The sequence below is a fragment of the Barbus barbus genome (assembly GCF_936440315.1).
Source record: "Barbus barbus genome assembly, chromosome: 27".
NCBI classification, from domain to species: Eukaryota; Metazoa; Chordata; class Actinopteri; order Cypriniformes; family Cyprinidae; genus Barbus; species Barbus barbus.
Window position 1 is genome coordinate 30,726,768 of NC_136755.1, and position 21,449 is coordinate 30,748,216.

Here is a 21,449-nt window from a genome sequence, read left to right on the forward strand (position 1 = left end):
ATCTCTGCCCTCGAGGGTCAGACCAGACAAGAGGACTGATCAAGTGCTGATGCCAGTTCGTTAATATAGATATTAAATAGAGTCGGGCTGAGGCTGCAGCCTTGAAGGACTCCTTTGGTCTGACTGAAATAATCAGTTCGTTTGTCATTGACTTTGACACAGCATTTGTTCCCGTTCTATATGTCCTTTATGATATCATATGTCTTTCCTCCTATTCCACTTTGGATAAGTTTTAGGAAAAGTCCATTGTGCCATACCGAATCGAAGGCTTTGTCCGAATTTGTCCTGGTTTTGTCTGCTGAAGGTATTTCTGTAGGAGTGTGTGGAGTGTGTAAATGTGATCTGATGTTCTCTGTTTTGGCATAAATCCAATCTGACAGTTGTTTAGAATTGTGTTCTTGAATGAACTGAACTAATCTGTCATTAATAATAGAGCAGAATAGTTTTCCGAGGTTACTGCTGACTGTGATGCCTCTATAATTGTTTGGGTCGTATTTCTCATCTTGTTTAAAAATTGGAGTTATTAGATTTTCTTTCCAGATTTCAGGAAAGTGTCCTGATTTTAATACGAGATTGAATATTTTCAGAATAGTATCTTTGAATGTGGAGCTGCTATGTTTCAGCATCTCATTAGATATTCCATCCAAGCCACAGGATTTTTTATTTTTCAGGGATTTAATTTAGACTATTAGTTCATGTAATGCTATGGGTTTGTCTAAATGGTTTAGCTGCTCTCTTGTGGGGAATTCTAGGTCATGTGATTTGGAGGTCAGATGTTTTTGGGTAACTGTTGGTTCATTTTGTGAATAGAGTTTTCTGAAATGTTCAGTCCAGATGTTTGGGTCGTGGATAGGAATGTGTTTAGCTTCTTTGGATTTATCTAAATTACTCCATAATTCCCAAAAATAATTTTGATCGACTGCCTCCTCAATCTTGTTAAGCTTTATTTTCATGTGATCAGCTTTTTTCTGTATTAGCAGTGACTTGTATAGTTTAAGGGTTTGTTGATATGTGGCTCGTGTTTGTTGGTTTGCAGGGTCTCTGTGTTTTTTTATTTGATAATGATCATAATTCTTTTCTTATTTTTTGGCATTCTTTATCAAACCAACCAGTTTTAGCAGTTTCTTTTTTACATCTGTAATGTTTTCTTTTTCGCAGGGCTTTTCTGATCACTGTAGAAAAACTTGTAATTAATAGTTCTGTTGCTAAATTGATTGTTTTCTTCTCTTCACCAAATGAAGTCAGTAGAAATGAGTCTATCATGTTCTCCACATGAGTGCTGTGCAGCTCGGCTTCATATTGAGCAGGACTGTCTTTATTCCATATAAATTAGGAGCGGAGGTGGTACGGTGCTCAGAAGATGGCAGAAGATGCACTGACCTGTTCAGACTGAGGGCTATGTGACTGTGGTCTGATAACAGTAGCTGTGGCATCACTGTGAAGTAGTTGATTTTACTTTGGTCTAGATCTGTAATGGCGTGATCTACTGTGCTGCTGCAGATAGGAGCAGTAGTTGAGTCGACAGAGAATCAGCCTTTACTCTGCCGTTAACTATGTATAGACCAGGCTTTTGCAGAGCTGCAGGACCTGTTTTCCATGTCTGTTTACGCTGTTGCCATAATTCTGTTGTGCTTTAGGAAAACGTTTTTGTTGGTACGTATGTGAACTATTAATATATTTATCTCTGAACTAATGTAGTCCGCTTCTCTCCCTGTTCTAGCGTTCAGATCCCCATTAACAGAACTGGGCCTAGAGACTGAAGGTATATGATCTCTGACTGTAAGCTTGAGAAGAGGTCTTCACTGTAATAAGGCGACTCATGTGTGGGGGATATATGTGGCACATAGGTACAGGTCCTCATCTAAACACAAAATATATTTTTTAAGTTTTATCCAAATATGTGTTTTTCCCTTTTTCACAGGCTGAATTACTGCCACAGGTGGTCTTTGAACCAAACTATGATTCCTCCTGAATCTCTTCTGATTTTAACATTAGGCTGATTGATTGATGCTATACGTAGCTCTCTGGAGGAGTGTAGGATTGAACGACTCCATGTCTCAAGTAATATAATTACATCTGAACTATATACAATATTAACAAAATCAGAGTTTGTCATTTTCTCCCCAAAAGCTGAAGAGAACATCCCTTGAATGTTATAACATGTTAATTTAAACGATGACATTGAGTATTATTGTAATTACCAGAGTAATGTACGAGTTCATGACACAATCATGTAAATATATATAGATTAATCTATTAAAAAGATAATATAGAGAAATACAGTGAGTGGATCCATTTGATTGCATTTGTCACATTTTAAAAATAAACAAGTAAATAAGCAAAATAAATAAGTTAATAAATAAACAAACAAGTCATTAAGAAATAATGATAATTCTTGACTATAGACCCATTGTGTGGTTAAGTTTCAGCATGTTGTTTTATCTGGATAAGGTCGCTGGAGTCTGATCTGCCTTCACTCGTCGTGCCGCTACAGCGGTGTAGCTGTCCTCTCTCCTCCCAGTCCAGATGTGTTTTCTGAGGGCTGTTCAGAGTTGTTGTTTGTTTGTTTCAGGATTAAAATAATAATAATTATATAACAAGTGATTGCTTATTTTCATTCACTGTTAATAAAATGATACAAATCATTCAACAGCTGTTGTGTTCTTTCATTCTGAGTGGAAAATACTCAGGTCTACTTATCATATTTATCATATATGTGTAGACAGAAGTGTAATCAGTGTAACTGCAGCTGTTATCAATAGCAGTAAATGTGAAGGAATGTCTAATTATGAACGACGTCTATGCTATGTAAATCAGATGTGTCATAGACGTAACATTCTAATATTTAACGTCTATAATATGTCCACCAGATGTCCTTGTAACGTCGGGAAAGGACGTCTATGCGACGTATTCCAGATGAGCAAACGCCCTTAAAAATACGTCTCCCAGATGCAAACGCACACATCGCACAGTCGTCCCGCGACCTATTCTTTGTCTTGTCCTGTCCTGTCCTGGACTGAAGCACGCACTCTACTCTTCAGCACAATGGTGACCCACAAAACACAACAGAATCCCTTTAAATCCCAAAAGAGTATTGAACACTAACAGATCTCTCTAGATCTCAGCATCTTCACTTATTACAAACCAGTCTGACTTTATTTCTTTCATACAAAACTTCTTATTGAGAATTAACAGAGGTGTATATGTTGATGTTTTATTGAAATTAATGAAGTTTGAAGTCACTGTTGTGAAGATAAGCGTTTGTTTTAGTTGGGCTTCAGAACCATGACTTTTTAACAATAATTATTCTCAGACTTGCTGTAACTGTGAGTTTCTAAAGCACATTTGTTATAGCAAAACTTGTGAGAAATGTTGGCTGCCCACTGCTCCGGGTGTATGTTCACTACTGAGTGTACACTTGGAAGGGTTAAATGCAGAGCACGAATACTGAGTATGGGTCACTATACTTGACCACACACCACTTCCCTTTCAGATATGTCTGTCTGAGCATGTTATTTATTTTTGCTGTAGTCTTGCTTGAAATGCTTCGACATTTTGAAGGTTTGCAAATTATTTTGAAAAATATTAGACAAAATCAATATCAATAATCTGCCTATGAACCTCAACAATGGTGACAACTGACAAAATATTCAGATCAGCTCTGATCATCACAAAACAAGTGTTTTGTTGATTTTCACCATAGTTGAGATTCATGTGCTGATTCTTGATGTTTGTGTGAGTCTCCATTCAAGACACTTTCAATATAAAAATTAAAACAAAAGTGAATTCCTGATTGTCATAACATCACAATTCTGCTATAATGTGTATATATAAAATAGTGTTTTTTCTGTAATAAAAATGTGAATTGCTATAATTTGTCATTTATATCATAATGCTTAAAACAAGTGATTAGTTCAGAGATAATTTTGCAGAGTTTTGATTACAATTCAAAATAAAAGAAAACAACCTGAAAATTCAAAAGAAATTAGAAATCTCTGAAAATCTCAGCAGAGCACAATTAATCAACTCCATAAACAGCATCACCAGCTTCACTTATTACTAACCAATGTGACTTTAGTTATTAGTTTAGATTAATTATTACATCACATGTAGTTGTGTGGACTGAAAATATATATAACCGTACTGAAAGAGAGATCTGGTTTTGAAAGTGGGACTAGCAATGATAAAATGTGATTGATCTGAGTTTTGTAAATGAACACCTTTCATGTGGTAACTGTACCAACATTAATAAAAACCCTCATCATTCCAGCAGCATTGGAGATGTTTCTGAATATTTTCATGACAATGATGTTCTTGTCAGAGCTAAAAACAGTTGCTGTCCTGAAGCGATGTGTTCAATGTGCGGTTCGACCGGTTAACTGAATTATTCTTAGATTTGTGAGGGTTATGCTTAGTTATTAAAATTACGCTTTTAATCCTGTTCCATGCAATAATGTGGCATCTGTCCACAGCACAATTAGCAAAAGTGTCCTAATCTTTTTTAAGCAAATCTTTTATAGATTGCTATTCCAGTAGCAACCACCTCTACAATGATTTAACAGAACCTGCATGTCCTCTTATAACTAGCATCACTACCAGCACAACGCCACATGCTATTTGTTTAAATCTTCCAGGTATTGCAAAGGTAAATAGTTGTTTTCCTGGAGTTCTCTCCTCTGTGCAGTCCTTCCAGTCCTTTCCCTCTGCTATGTCATTAATCTTCTCAAGCAGTCCAGTGACCTGAAGGCGGTTCGTAATGACCGTATTGCTGAATGAGTGAAATCTGCCACCACATTCATTAACAAGAGCCTGCAGATCTTCACTTTCACTGATATACTCTTCCAAAGTTTTATTCAGATGATCAGCGTGGGTGAAGAGAATGATGGTGTAATGAGCAGCTTCTTCTCCAAAGTACTCCTGAATCCATCTCACTGTGTTTTTCTCTTTGTTTGTGGATTTCACGTCCAGTTTGATGAGCAGCAGAAACACATGAGGACCAGATGCAGACACACACTGCTTAATCTTAGCCTTCAGTTCGTCTTCAGACGCATCAAACATCCCTGGAGTGTCAATTATTCTTATGTCCTTTCCATTCAGTTTACAAGATTTAGTGACGAAATTTGATGACTTTCTTCTCACAATCCTAAAAAGAGCAAGACCATTAAGAAACATCAGAAAATGTATTTATTGCTATTTTCCATCTTATTGGGGCTCAAATAATACAATTTCATGATTTTTTTCTAAACTTGACTCTTGTTTTTGGTTTTAACGTTTGTACCCCGAGGAAACGTAACAATTCACTGAAAAACAGAACACTTGTTTATCAATGCTTCTATTAAAACAATGCAATTTTAGAACATAGTTTTATCCTATAATGTTCAGCTTCATTGTTTGCATCATACGGGAGGATGGAGGAAGATGCCCTCTTAAAAACAGACTACATTTACTCTTAAACCCTTAACTGCAAACCACTTTTTTGAACATAGTCAAGCAAATGCACAATCCAAACTTAAATGGTTTTAATTCCTGAACACTTTGGAATACAGACCTAAGGTTGGTCTCTTTTTTTGAATCTTGAATCTTTCTAAAGACACATAGCAGATCACTGAAGTAAAAGCATTTTTTTTTAGAAGAAAGTATAAAAAAGTTTACAGAAAAAATAATGTTATATACTAAATTAACTAAAATTCTAAAATAAATATTTGATAAAATATGTATAACGGTAAAGTATGAAACTTGACACTGTCCACTAGGGGGAGGAGCTAAGAGGATTTTCTCAGAATGAATTTGAAGTTTTTAAGCTTTTATCTAATTTAAGCTGATTACTAAAATATGTGATAGAGTAAAAAGACAATAAAAAGGAGCACCGTGGGACGGTGACAACTGTAACATATTTAGATATGATCAGGATGATAATGCATCAACCAATATATTATTATTGAAAATAAATATATTTATAATATATTTGTCATAGCATAAAATAACACAAAACGATATCTTTGATATCTTTAAATCTTGATTTATACTCCTAAATGTGTGATGTCTTCCCTGAGATACAAACATTTAGAGACAGATTACAAACAATGGAAGCATTTAATTTATAAAATGTCAATGTAAACCTAATAAGCTAATGCTGAACAACAGGTTTTTAAACAGGTTAGTTCCCTCCAACATGTGTAGATATGCAGGGGCGGACAGTAACTGAGTACATTTACTCGAGGATTGTACTTAAGTACACTTACTGAGTATCTGTACATTACTTGAGTATTATTTCTTTCTGAAAACTTATAACTTTAACTTCACTACACTTGAAAGACAAATATTGTACTTTTCACTCCACTACATTTCTATCAAGGTCCTCGAAGTAGAAAGTCGTTAGCAGCTTTGAAAGTCAGTGGGTGATTATTTTCTTCTCTAAAACGTGATTTTCTTTTTTTCAGATGGTTTATCAGTAATCACTCTTGTAGGGCTACATGAAGTGATTTCCCAGCATTTTTTAACACTGACTAGTTGTAAATGTGATACTACAATTTAATAAGAAGGTAATAATGTGGTAAATATTAGACACAATATTGTCTGATTTAGCTCAATTGTGTAAATGTGGCCTCTAAAGCCGCAGAAGAACTGTTGTGCGTCTCCTAATAAAACACAATACAGGTGTTGGACTTGAAGCAGCACTGCACAGATCGTTCTGTAACGTACCGCGAGAGCAATTAGACAGCATTTTTAACATTTTGTTTTGATGTCAAATAGGTGTTGCTGTTTTGCTCTTTTGTTAAAGCAGTGTTGCTGTTGTAAAGTTATACAGCTACAGTTGAGTTGCTGGGTTTTAAAGCAGGTTTGATTTTTTTTGGGGTGTTAAATATATATTTTCCTCATAGGTTTTCAGCATTCTAAAAGCTCTTTATTCCAAAGATACTACAAGCTAGTCAGTGTATTCAGTAGGTCTAATGTATTGTAAATTGCTTCAGAGGTATTACATGCAATAATAATAAAACAGCACATTGTCATGAAGAAGGAAATTTACTTTTGGTACTTAAGTACTTTTAAAAGCAAGTTCTTCTGTAGTTTTACTTAAGTAAAAATCTTTTTCACTTGTAATGGAGTAATATTTGACCAGCAGGATCTGTACTTTCACTCAAGTAATGGAGTTGTGTGCTTTGTCTGCCTCTGATAATGCTGCATAATTATCAAAAGTGGTAATATAATGTAAATATGTGAACTAGATCAACTTTTATCAGAGGGTGAGTATTTCCCACTACAGGCGGCCATGCCGGTTTAAATGCTGTCCATGAGCTAAACAAGGAATGTATGGACGAAGTCACCTCATCTAAATATTCACAACATGAAACCAAGAAATAAGACCTACCTTTGCAATGCTTGTCCCAGCTTCTCAAATGCTTGTCTCACCCAGCTCCTTTCTAGCCCCAAAAGGGTGATTGCTGTTGAACTCTTTCCTGATCCAGTTTTACCCAGAAGCACAAGCTTCGGTTTCCCAGACCCTGTCAAATCACAATGTCCATTAAACACAGATTACAATCTAGACATTTAACCCTAACTAAATGAATTAAAATGGCCAACTAGAGATGTAATAACAACACGAAGGACTAATCAAACTGATCCGAAGCAACATAAATATATTTTATTCTTTCAGTGCTGTTTATATCATGATGATAAAATGTTTTAAAGACACAGAATGACACAAACACACTCACAGAACTGTTTCTTCCTCTGAGCCTTCCGGAGCATCTCAGTCGTGTAGAGACTCCATTTCTTCTTCTCCATCACATCTTCAATCTTACCCAGCAGTTCATCAACTTGAAAGGAATTCTTGTTGTCATTATCAAATGAATGAAATCCACCAAAATTATTAGTAAATTCTTGTAAAGCTGGAGTTTGTCTGATATTGTTATCTAATTGTTTCTTCATCAGTGCATCAGTGTGAGTGAAGAGAACGATGGTGTAACGTGTAGCATCTTCTCCAAAGTTCTCCTGAATCCATTTCACAGTGCTTTTGTGTTCCTTATCTGAGAATGTCAAAGCCAGTTTGATGACCAGCAGAAACACAAGAGGACCAGGATCAAACATTAGAGTGTTAATTTCATGCTTAATGTTTTCATCTTCATTCTCTGACATGTAAATCAGCCCTGGAGTGTCGATTATTTTCATGGTCTTTCCATCCACATCTTGCTCACAGGATTCAGTAGACTCTGGTGCATTTCTCCTCTCTCGGCCCACAATGGTGTCTCTGATTTTTGTCTTCCCTGATCCAGTTTTACCCAGCAGAACAATCCTAGGTTTCTGTAACCCTGCACATCAGAATATCATTTAAAACAGTACAATTACAATCCAGATGCTAAAAAACAAATAGCTAATTAGCCAGTAGATTATTAGAATAAGCATATTCAATTTTATGATTTGAAGACAAAATGAAACAGACATATTAACTGATGTTAGACTGATGTTTTTTTTCTTGCTTTACCGTTTACAGCGTTTTATTGATAACACACACACACTTACAGAACTGTCCTCTGGTTAGCTTTCTCTGAGCTTCCTCATGCATCTCATTAGTGTAGGGCCGTTGTAAGAGCCACATGGGGATTAGTTCATCTGAAATAATAATTTAGTCAAAATAATAAGAAAATATTTCATGAAAATTCATAAAGACATTTTTTGGTTTAAAATGCATATTTAGTAATGTTTAGATCTGATTATATTTAATTATTTTGAGCTTCCAATCAGATCGCACTACGTCATAACGCAAGCGATTGGATGTATTTAGTTTCAGTTTGAAGTTCGAGACGTTGGAAGCAACACAGTTTTTTGACCGTGCGTACCATGTCTATGTAACAGTTTTGTTTTATGTTTTTGAAGTAAACACAGAAAAAGAAGATCGTGGTTTGCTCGTGTTTCAAATACTGGTTACAATTTGACTGACTTCAAAAGGTGGTACAGAAGAATTAGACGCAAATAGGTGCCACTGCCACTACAGCCGTCCTTCATTCTCCTTCACCATCGTCTCAATCTTCTCCAGCAGTTTAGTGACCTGAGAGCAGTTCTTCATGTCTTCATTGTTGAATGAGTGATATCTGCCACCACATTCATTAACACGAGCCTTCAGATAATCACATTCATTGATATACACATCTAATGGTTTTTTCTTCAGTGCATCAGCGTGAGTGAACAGAATGATAGAATAGCGAGAAGCTCCTTTTCCAAGGTTATCCTGAATCCATCTCACTGTGTTTTTCTCATCAGCGGTGAATCTCACACCCAGTCTGATGACCAGCAGAAACACATGAGGACCAGGTACAGACATTTCAACACATCTCACTATTTCCTCCTTCATATTCTCGTCTGTCATTGTCGTATCAAACAGGCCTGGAGTGTCGATGACTAAGATGCTCCTTCCATCCATCTCTACTTCTCCTCTTTCACAGGTTTTAGTAATGGACTCTGGTGAAACGTCTGTCTCAAAACATTCTCGACCCAGTATAGTGTTTCCTGTTGAACTCTTTCCTGATCCAGTTTTACCCACCAGAACAATCCTCAAGTCAGATGAAACTGATCCTAATGAGATGATTTGTATGTTATTAGTTAGCTGCATGTTATTAAGAGGGAGATCTAGCATTTTAAAAACTTTAACAATATGATGAAATATCAGCTTAGTTCTGGTGTTGCTTTGTGTCTATTGCTGTCTCCTCATGAGCCTCTGAGTCTTCATGATGGTAAGACTGATTCTGTATTCCTTTCATTTGAATGTTTGCATGTTATATAGAAAATTAAAGTGATCTCTTATTGATATTCTAAACATACGTATTTGAGGGCAAACCAAATTACTCTGCCATTTAAAAGATGAAACATTACCAATAAAAAGCATTCTTAAACTATTTTATTAATGCAAGAAAAGCTTTGTTTTGCTTTGTGTAGCTCTGACACTTTTTACCATGTATGCTGAAATGATGTGGGTGGAGTTTGACCCAATATATAGCTTTCAGTCACGTGACCGGCTCGAAGACCTGGGCCAGGTTCAGCCCCAAAAAAATGGTGCAAAACGTTTATTAAAGGGAAACGGTGGTTCGTTGAACACCTTGTTCTGATGACACAAGTGCTGCAGCTATGGCAGCTGAGAAGGCCATTCTGTGTGTTCTTTTTGAAGAATTTTCAGAGCCTGATCAAATCGGTATAAATACATGTTTAATGCTGCAAAATACGCTCAATGTTACAGTCACTGCCGTCCAGAATAAAAGAGAACATCCCAGTGGAGTGAAGGGATTTGTGGAAACTGTGGTTCCTAATTATTCTGATCCAACATTTGCCTCACATTTCAGGATGAAAAGACATTTCAGGTGAAGGATAATCCACTTCTTACCTCCGAGACTGTGTTATGATCTGACCTTATTATTTTTATTGTGAATATTAGGCTTATCATTATTGCTGATCACTGTTGTTGTGCTATGATATTGTAATATTTAGCATTATATAATCAGAGGAGGATAGAAAGGTTTATGAAAGTGTCACTCCACAATACAATAGCAAAATATATATATATATGTATAGTATTTTTATGTTACATTAATCAGTGTCTAGCACAGCTTCCTGAGGAAAGGATATGGAGCAGAAGACACTGCAATTACTGCATATTTAGACAGACTTGAAGTTCCAGATCTATACTTGTGCTCTTATTAGTTCAGTTATTTTGCCTTTAATGTAAATAAACATTTGCAAACAATATACTTGTTCTTGTGAATTTATTTTGATGTTAATTACATTTACTTACAAATTCATCATCATCATGTTGATATGCTATGTTACTATAAAACTCTTACGACAAACATGTCTAATATCTTCAGTTGTTGTGTATATGAGCTGCAGCGGACTCATATTAAATGACTTCACTTGGACCCATTGTGCATCTGTCTCTTTAATACCGCGTGGTTTATAAACACATTGCTGCTGATTGGCCTGACATTTCTGGCACACCACCAAACAAGAGAAAACATCTCAAACCCTGTTGCACACCGTTTCCAGGAAACCTGTCGTTCAACCCGGAAACCGGAGCAAAACGCAGGGCACCGGTGTGAACCTGAACGAGCCCCTGGAGGGCAAAACATCCATAGACCTGCAGCACAAGCGTGTCAATTTCCCACCTGTTTCCCAGCCGCAAATATGTAGATCACCTCTCAAAAGAATAAAACAAAGGTATTTCTGAACAAAACGCAAGTTTTGGCCATTTGCAATCCATATTAAGCACCCGCGGTGATATTTCAATCATAAACACTGCGACAAAACTTTGTAAAAACACTTAAGTGCCATAATATATTTAAAACAGTAATATTAAAAGATCAAATTCAGTATTCACCATAATAATGATTACACAGGCAAGCAGATGAGGCCAGAACATGAACACAATCCGTTTAACGGTTCAATGTTTTCCTTCTAGTGGTTTTCTATGGGAAACCATTTAATGTGAAACTTTGCATTGTGTTTATATTGTGGCTTCATCTGCTTGCCTGTACAAAATATACATAATCAATAAGGTGTTTACTGAATTTCGCCTTTTAATATCTGCGTTTTACTACCTTATAACTTGATGCAATCTGCGTAAAAATAACTGGCGGTCAGCGGAGCAAAGCTTGGTTTTGCCCTCCAGGTGCGTGTTGCTGTAAGGGTGTGACGTCAGGTGAAAACCATCAATTGGCTCACAGGGAGCACTGTTATGATTTGATACAGATTTTACTTAAAATGTGAAGTATATACAGTAGTTTCTGCACTACAGTGTCTCTTAGCAGAATTACAAAAATAAAGCATATTTTCAAACAACCTTTCAATCTGAATTTCTTGTGTAACGCGTCAGTCAGGACCCAGCACCAGCTAGACACCCTCTTGCTCTGCCTGTTACAGTAGCCACGCCCCCAAACGATCTCTATTGGTCGAGCTGGAAAGTGACTGACGCATTTTAGAGGACTGCCTCCAGCAGACTCAATGTTTACACTTTTGGAGAAAATAAATTGATGAATGGCACACTTGTAGTAGGCAATAAACAATAAACTGGGTTTAGAGAATGTATTTTAACAAAAATGATTATGTACATGAGTAAATCTGCATCTCTGTGGGCCCAATAAATGCTCTAGAGCAGAGTATCAAACTCATTTTAGGCAGAGGGCTGGATCCTTGTGCAAATGGCATTTTGTTAAACCTTAGTTTACTCAATTTAATTTTTCACTGATCTCCATGAGGGTGGCATCATTTTAACCAATAAAACATCAACATCTGATCCTCTGTAATTCTCAATAACAGCAGGTGTTCATCACTTATGCACAATCATCATTTAATTGGTCTCTTAATTATCTCATTAACTTGAACTCTTTGAGGACTTGGGATTTGACCTGAGACACACTTGTGACTTCCTCTGGTGAAATCAGCTGCTGAGTTCATGGGAGGAATAAACATGACAGGACTTTTACTTTCTGACCCCTGGACTTTACACCTCTGGAATTAATTGAAATGAATGAATCTGTGTATCATTCGTTCATTAGTTTTTTTATTTAATATTGAAAGCAGAAAAATGAGAATTCAGCTTAAATTTAAATTTTTCGTTCAGGGATAGAAAAAGGAATAAACAGCTTGAAAGTAATGTGGGCGGGAATTAAACGCCCCTTTCTGCTGATTGGCCAGCCAAAGATCAAACGGTGCCGTCATCAGTTCTTCAGCAGGTCTCATGCAGCAGAATAATAGTCCTCTGCTGCTGCTGTACGGATTCTTTTTGCATTTATTCGCATTTATTGCAACTACATTTCGTCTTTATCACACAAGCAGACTAATGAATAGCTCGACACAACGTGTACTGGGGCAGGGTCTAGACAGGGCTTTCGATTCTTAAAGTGATAGGGGGTCCGTGAAATAATTTGCTATAGCCCACTGTATTTTACAGACTGTAAAGTCGCTTTTTTATCATGATACATGCGGTGATTTATTCCAAAATGAGTTATATGATGCATTGAAATGAAGCCTTTTTTAAAGACAAGTATTTGCTGTGGTTTATGTTTGTGGCATGCGGTGGAAAGATGCTCAAGGAGTCCGAGACGCGCTAAAGCAGTGCATTCTGTTGTTCTCTTTATTTTTCAAAGGCATGACTTTTTGTAGTTATTTTGAACGTAACGCTACACAAATAAAAATATACATTTTACCATACGACTATAAATGTTTATAGACATCTGACACTAGTAGGCTACGTATACGTATATATACGGTTCTTGCGTGAACTTTATAGGCCTATATATGACAATATAAGACAATTTATTATTCTTTCCTTATTGTCTTAGTGTTTAAAATATTATTTTGAAACAAATTAATTAATTGCTTTATTAAAAGAAACGGACTTACTGGGCGAGCAGGGTAGGCTATGACAGCCGTCATATCAGGGCTTGAAAAAGTCAATCGGTTCACTCCGAGCAGAATCAATATTTTAACGTTTCCGTTCCTGCGTTCCTCTGTAATATTACCGCTCCGAAACCGGTTCGAGTAGAAAAAATTACGGTTAATAGCGTTATTTTTAAAATGGTCTTTGTCTATAATAATAATAATAATAATAATAAAGTACAGTGTTTTCTTTACACAAAAAGAAAAAAAAAAATACAGAAAGAGATGGTATCTTATCCCGCTGCGCTTAGTCACAGCAATACAGCATCATCTTTTCTAGATTTTTACATTTCTAAATGTATGCTACTAAACAAAATGTTTCCGTATTCTCAACGTATACTAAAATATTATTTCTAAGCTTTTACTTTCATCGACGTAAAACATGATCCTTCACGTCGGCAATAACAGCACAGTGAGGCGGTGGTCCCGCTGAACGCAACAGATTGGACAACGGAGCACTGGAACTTTTTACACGTTTCTTTAACTATTTTATTTTGATAATGAACAGGCTGCAATGTCGCAAAAATATGTGTCTTTGTGCGCGTGAGGCGCCAGCGCGATATGGCCATACCAACGCTGGTTATTATACAGATGCAAGACATTATTCAAAACTGTCAAGCTATTGCAAAACAAATAAAACTGTAAAATAAAACCGTAAAGCTTTTGCAAAATAAAGAAAACTACTTTCTGCCGTCTCGTTGTCCGTCCGAGAACGTTGGAATGCATCACAATGAACCGTAGGCCTAACTCAGCATATTTTTTTCTTTTGTTTTATTAATCTGTCAATGATTTACCTGAAATATATTTAGTGTATAGGCATATATGTTCCTTTTTATGTAAGCCTATAGTCGTCGGATAAACTCTAACGCCGGTGTTCTGATGATTTGTGCTACACTGTCAGATTTTGCTACCTCCCATTAAAACAGATGGTAGCAGAATTCCTTGCCATTGTGACTAGCGTTCACAGCTGAGCGCGGGCGGCATTTCACTCGCTGCGTCAGCATCACATTTGCATAATCTGTACTACTTGAATATCATATCATACCCTGCCATGCCCAGCTGATGCAAAGAATAGAATTTATATCCACAGAAGAAAGCCCTGTCTAGACTCTGCTCCGGTATGAGTTGAGTCGAGCTATTCATTAGTCTGTTTGTCTGAGGAAAAAATATTAAATGTAGTTGCAATAAATGCAAAAAGAATCCATACAACTGCAGCAGCAGAGGACTATTATTCTGCTGCATGAAAACTGCTGATCTTTGGCTGGCCAATCAGCAGAAAGGGGCGTTTCATTCCACGTGTAGAAATCTAATATTCAAGCTGTTTATTCATTTTTCTATCCCTGAAGGAAAAACGAAAATTTAAGCGTAATTCTTGTTTTTTGGGGGGGATTTTTTGGAAAAAAACTAAAAAGGAGACGTTTTTTCTACTTTCAATATTAAATCAAAAACGAATGAATGAATGATACACGGATTCAAATTCTCTTCAACTCTACGCAGTTTGAACCACCGGAAGAAAATACATGACTAAAATAATTTACAGACTTTACAGAACGCATTAGATTTTTTGCCTGTAAATTCATTTTTTCACACTATACACTATTTAATGGAAAAGCAACTTGAAATCAGCTGTGCTACTTTCAGACTACTAAAGGTCTAGTTACTGTGTAGTTACTACTTTTACTTATTTACTCCCCAACACTGCCTACATACATATCACAAATAAAATTACTGCTCAAATAGTTGAGCAAAAAAATATGAATTTTAGTGCTACGAAACATTTGTTCCATAAATATTTGATCAGTTGTCCAAACAGACTTCATGCTTAGATGGGAATGTTTATTTATTTATGAATATGTAGAATTACTAATGTTTAGAGTTTGTGAAAGCAAGCGTTGGTACATCTAGATCTGAGTGCTGCCAGAAGTTGAGAGACAAAGACAAAAAACATGAACAGGAATGAAACCGTTTTGGGTAAAAACTTTTTTTTGCCCCTGTTTACATTTATATTACACACACAAACTGCATACCAGATGAATCACAGTCATTTTCATCTGAAATTAGAGCTTCTACAAAGATATAAATGTGACATTTACTGATATTTTAACAAAAACATACTGAATATTTATATGCCATGCTATATACTTCAAAATGTACTCACCTTTGTCACTCATTGTTTCTTTGTTAGGTATTGAAGACTTGTGAAACTGTAAATAATTCAATCACTAATTTGTTATTTGAAAGCACAAATGGTCTGTTTAAAACACACAGAACCTAAACAAACACTCACTGAGTCATTTGAAGCCGAGGCAAACCTTTCTATGCTGTTCTTGAGCTTATCTGGTCAATCTTGCACGTCACACTAGCATCTCAACAATTCAGAAATCTTAGCGCTGTTATGAAAGCTTTCACTTTACTTACGTGTGCAATGGGAGAAACATCCTGACACAATCTCTCTTCAGCTCTACATCACTGTCTTATTTTGTAATGCAAACAACGAATGTGACACCATTAACATGTGACATACCAAAAAACAAAACAAAAACCATGGTAACATGACAAATCTATTCTGATAACTGTGTATGTATGTGTATGTATGCGTGGAACAACAAATGATAACAGCAATAATAATGTTAATAATAAACACTCATTTCATCATGAATAATAGGAGCTGGAGGATAAAGCAGAGAGAAGATAATAGTAGTAGTTATAATAATAAACTGTACTCTAAGGCTGCCTTGAATCCCTCTGTGCCCATGGCATAAGTTGGTTACTACCCATGTCATGACCACAACGGGACATCAGGGAGAGATGCAGTGGGGCACGGGGTCAAAGGTTAAATGCCTCTGTGTGAATGTGGAAGGTGTCCCTGTGCAACGATGATTCTCACTCTCTGATCATTGATTTATCTGGTTGCAGCTCAACAGGTCACCGTAGATTTACGTAAAAGAGAACAACGAATGAAAGACTACAGAGCAAACTTACAGATGTAGACAGTGACTCCTACAGTCATAAATGACACCTCACACTGTCACCTACATAAATGAATTTAACAGGTTTAACATGTGCTGAAGGGTGAAGCACAGAAACATCCAAAAACACATTCAGTGACATCTGAAATGTAGACTTGTGTTTTAATGAACTCTGTGACTGAAATCTCAGGGTTGGTAACTTTTACTAAACAGATGAACTCAAGGGCCAAAATATGACATTTTCATTCTCACTGTTGTTCTGTGATCATGAAAATTTCAAACAAACACACAACAACAAAAATGTCAGTTTCAATTAATTTTAAGAATTTTAATTGACTGTATCACACTCACACTAAATATAACCCAGCGCTGGGTTAATAAGGGACAAGCCCGGTTGGGTTGTTTTGACCCAGCGGTTGGCAGAGGTGTAAAGTCCAGGGGTCAGAAGGTAAAAGTCCTGTCATATGTTTATTCCAGTCATAAACTCAGCAGCTGATTTCACCAGAGGAAGTCACAAGTGTGTCTCAAGTGTCACGACCGGCTCAAAGCTGCGACTAAAGATTGGAGGACATAGTCAGTTTGGTTTGGTTGCAACGAAAATGTTTATAAACATAAATAAAACTAAAAATCAGAACAGTCAAGCAAAATTTCTATCAGACATGTCATTAGCCAAAGCATCAGACAGAACAAAGTTCAAAGTAATAAAGTCCAAAATAAACAGACCAAACGCAACCGAGAGCATCAGCAGTTGTGTTCTCTGAGCCTTTAATGTGGGGAATATCTAACAGGTATCCCTGTAAAAACAAGCACCACCTCATTAACCTCTGGTTAGGATTCTGTAACGAGTGAAGAAAAACTAAAGGGTTGTGATCAGTAAAAACCAGCAGAGGTCCCTCAGACCAACCCACATACACCTCAAAGTGTTGCCAAACCCAAATCAGAGCAAGCGCTTCCTTCAATCACAGAATAATTCAGTTGGTAAGAATCAAACTTTCTAGAAAAGAATCCAACTGGATGATCAATGCCATCTTCAGAAGTCTGTAACAAAACGGCACCAGCACCCACATTACTGGCATCTAAACCATCACCCTGTATTTCAGACCCTGCTCCATCTAAACTCCTAAAAGAGGTGCTTCCAGCAGTAATAGATCCTCTTCTGAATATTATTAACTCATCACTGTCATTAGGATGCAACAAACGGATCGTAAGTGCCATACAAGCAATAATTAAAAGGTTAGCAAACTGCTTTGTGCTAGCAGCACATACCTAAAGCCACCTTTGAAACGAACAGAAAGGGAAGGATCCGGACGTGATCCATCACCAGCTGAAACTAACCAGCGCTAATATAGGAAGCACTCGATTAGTGAGAACAAGTGTCAATCACCACCGCTTACCTCATTCATACGGTCACACAATGCTGAATCAGACCTTGAAGTAGCAGATTAACTTATGCTTTCTAACTCATTTGAAGAAACATCATGAAGTGGTCTTTTTTTGTTTATTGAACAGCATTCAGCTATTACTGATCTACAAAAATAATTCTGATTAAACAAATACCACCTTAATGCTTCAATATTGAAAGAATAAACCCGCTCAGGCTTTTAGACATGAACACTTATCATACGATCCTCAACAGTGGTGACAATAATTATTCATACTGCAGTGCATGATGGGAGATTTTACAACGGTGTTACCCAGCATGCATTGCAGCATGAATTTTGTTGATTGTAACCATTGTTGAGATTCATATGTTCTTGATGTCTGTGAGTGTAAATAGTACACGAGTTCAAATGTTTATATGCATTACATAGATTTAAAATTCTTTCACTTTAACTGTTGGAGCAGCACTTTGCTTGAATGCTGTAGGTTCATAGAGTTGATTACAGTAAACAAAATAGATTATAACCACGGCAGCTCATGATGACTAACTCATCATATGAAGACAGCTAACAGCTGCTCAAAGACAGAGAAAGATCTAACACAGGGGTCAAGGGTCAAGAGCCCAACTAAAGCAAACACTGATCTCCATGAGGGTGACATCATTTTAACCAATAAAACATCAACATCTGATCCTCTGTAATTCTCAATAACAGCAGGTGTTCATCACTAATGCACAATCATCATTTAATTAGTCTCTTAATTATCTCAACTTTAACTCTTTGAGGACTTGGGCTTTGACCTGAGACTTGCTTGTGACTTGAAGGGAATGACTTGGTTGTGTGTGTGTATATATATATGTTTTCTTCACCAATGTCCACAAGGGTGGCACCCTAAAAATGAGCTTTGCCACCCTAAACCAGAGTAATGGGATCGAGTGAAGTGAGAGCGGAGCGAAAATCATGGAGCTGCGTGATCTGCTGAAGTCAGAAGTTGTCGTTTTCGTTCGCTCGGCTACCGCTTCATCATGAGCACAATTAATGCAACAGCTCATAATATAACTGCATTTTATCAAGAATTAACGCGATTATCTAGCTTGACACTGATGTAGCCTATCACTCAAATCAGACAGAAGGTGGTGAAGGTTATGAAAACAGTGATGGACAGTTAATGGACAAATAATTAAAAGCTTCACTAGAGAGACGTTGCACAGACTAATTCACATGCAGTCACGCTCTCACAAATGCATTCAAATAAATGTATCTTATTGTGCTTCTCTATCTGTATCGGACTAAACAGTTGATAAAATATCTGATTAAAATGTAGTTAAGTCTTCCAAACTAAATTTGAGCTTCAAAACGCTACAATGACAGATTTAACGTCTTAATGCTGATAACAGCTTGGTAAATGATTTAATGAACCTCGCCTACTAAAAGGAAAGAAATGGCCCTTTTTGTCTTATCAGATCTGCTCAAGGGTTTAAGCTACATTTACTTTATCCAAAGCAAACCGCAATGGAATTAACATTTTTGTGGCGTTCATGGGCTATGAGATCGATTCGAACCCATGATTCTGATTAGTTACATTTTTGCCAAAATCATACTTCTCTAATAAAATGTTATACATAACCAAACAACGATGAAAGAAGTTTTTCTTTTCTTTGTTCTAAAAATAAATTGTATTGTCAATTGAGCATCAATCGCTTATTTGTCATTATTACACCTAAATAAAATGAATAGAGGAGGGAAATGATCTGGGGTGCAGAACAGAAAAAGACAGGGGGGGGGGGGGGGGCACAAGTTTTTGAAAACTCTTCATACAGTATATTCTATAGTAAAAACAGTGCTAAACTTTGACAAAAAAGTGTTTTTTATGTTCTAATAGTGATTATTTGTAATGTCTAAATATAGATCCTAAAGCAAACAGTGAAAATAACTGTATGAGTGGTCCTCTGCAGCCATCTACTGGTCATATGGTAATATCAAGTCCTTGTCATTTTGCTAAGTGAATTTCAACCAGGCGGCAGAAATCTTCCCCTTGCATGGCACATTTTCCATGGAATATCTACATTAATAAAAAAATAAAAATAAATAAATATACGTATATATAAATAATGCTTCCTTTTTGAGTAAATATATATAAAAAATAGGCATAATTTAAAGACAAAAAAGAAGTTTTAAATGTGAGCAATATGGCAATGTTTTTGTGGTCAGGAATCATGGGAGAGGAGGGTGGTGCCGGTCACTGTTTTCACCCCTGATGGAGTTTTCTGAGAGGGTTAGTGCTAGGGAATATATTGTAACCCGTGCTGGCAAAATGAGTCGGAATGAGCATTTTTCAAAAATTAGTTCTTTTGATTTTCATTCTCCATTAAAATACCTTCACAATGATATGTGACTTCTTGGAATCGGATCAAAAAGTAACAGCTACAGCTGTTTGAAGGCGATAGAGTCAGCAATTCAGCTTTTCTGAAGATTCCAAAGCATAATCAAGCAACGCTGCATATTTTCCTCCAATTCTTTTCTTAATAATAATTACTGTATTATTAAATCACAATATAAATAGTTTTTATTTTATCTTTGTTACTAAAAATAAGAACAAAGATGCAAATAAACAGTAGTTTAATCAAGAGCAGCGAGTGATTCCGTCTTTTCTTTTAATATTTGATTAAGACCTCTATATTAGGACCTACTGTAATGCATGGATATAATGTTACACATCAGATTTTTCCTAAACCATTAACTAAAAGTTCATGTCAGAGAAAACATATTTTGCAATAATGCAGGGAGATTGCGCGCTGGCAGAAAGGTGCGTCTTATGTAAATCTCAGTCAGCGCGATCGTTTTGTTTTCATCAGCATGGGTTTTAAAATCATATTTCACTGGTTTGGACTCATGTCATGCAGAATTTGATTATTCACAAAGCTGCAATGCTGCGCTTTGCAACGATAGATCTACAACTTGTGTTGAGAAGCAGCAGCAGTGTCCAGAAGTGAGCAGAGAAAAGGTGCTCCTCTCAAAAAACGTACAAATAAAGATCATTTTAGATATTTAATTACTATTTGGAGCATTGGGATCGCTAGAAGAAGGCTTAATGAACTCATTTTTGTGAAAACCTCAAATTCGACCAAAACTGACATTTTTTGTAGGAGTGACAACACTGATCTTGCACCCCTCAGCAAACTTGCGCCCCTGATGACAAGCCACCCCTCATTCTGCCCCTTTGCCACCCCAAGTATAAAATCCTTTATGTAGACATGTATGCTGATTTGTTTTTGTTGTTTTAATAATCATTATTTTATCTTTTTATTTAGATCTTTTTCACATGTAATTCCTTAAATCTAGGGATTTGTTGGTAAGGATTGGGGGATTGTTAAATGTGATATACATATTGGGAAAATAAAAATAAAAACAACTACAGAGTTTCTGGTTTTAAACAAAGCAACATGCAGCATAACATCAGTGTTTCTCTGTCCGTCCTTGACTTAAACACAGGCTCTACTCTCCAGCACAAAACACAACAGGATGTTGACTGTTAGGTTTTACAGTATTTTACTGTTTATACAGTGAAATACCGGCAGCTGTGTTTGCCAGTAATCTACTGGGGTTTTTTTACAGTTCCCGTATAATTAAATTAACAGTATATTTCTGTTAAAAATACATTTCACAGTGTTTTTTTCAT

General features: G+C 36.4%; 1 protein-coding gene across 1 annotated transcript; it reads right to left on the reverse strand.

The window, feature by feature from the left end:
- Positions 1 to 8,986: 8,986 nt before the first annotated feature.
- On the reverse strand, positions 8,987 to 9,607 carry LOC306847494 (GTPase IMAP family member 9-like; the record flags this gene model as incomplete). The annotated part of the gene is made up of 1 exon (XM_079381435.1): positions 8,987 to 9,607. The coding sequence occupies one exon, from the start codon at positions 9,605 to 9,607 to the stop codon at positions 8,987 to 8,989; it is 621 nt and encodes a 206-aa protein (XP_079237561.1).
- Between the last annotated feature and the right edge of the window lie 11,842 nt (positions 9,608 to 21,449).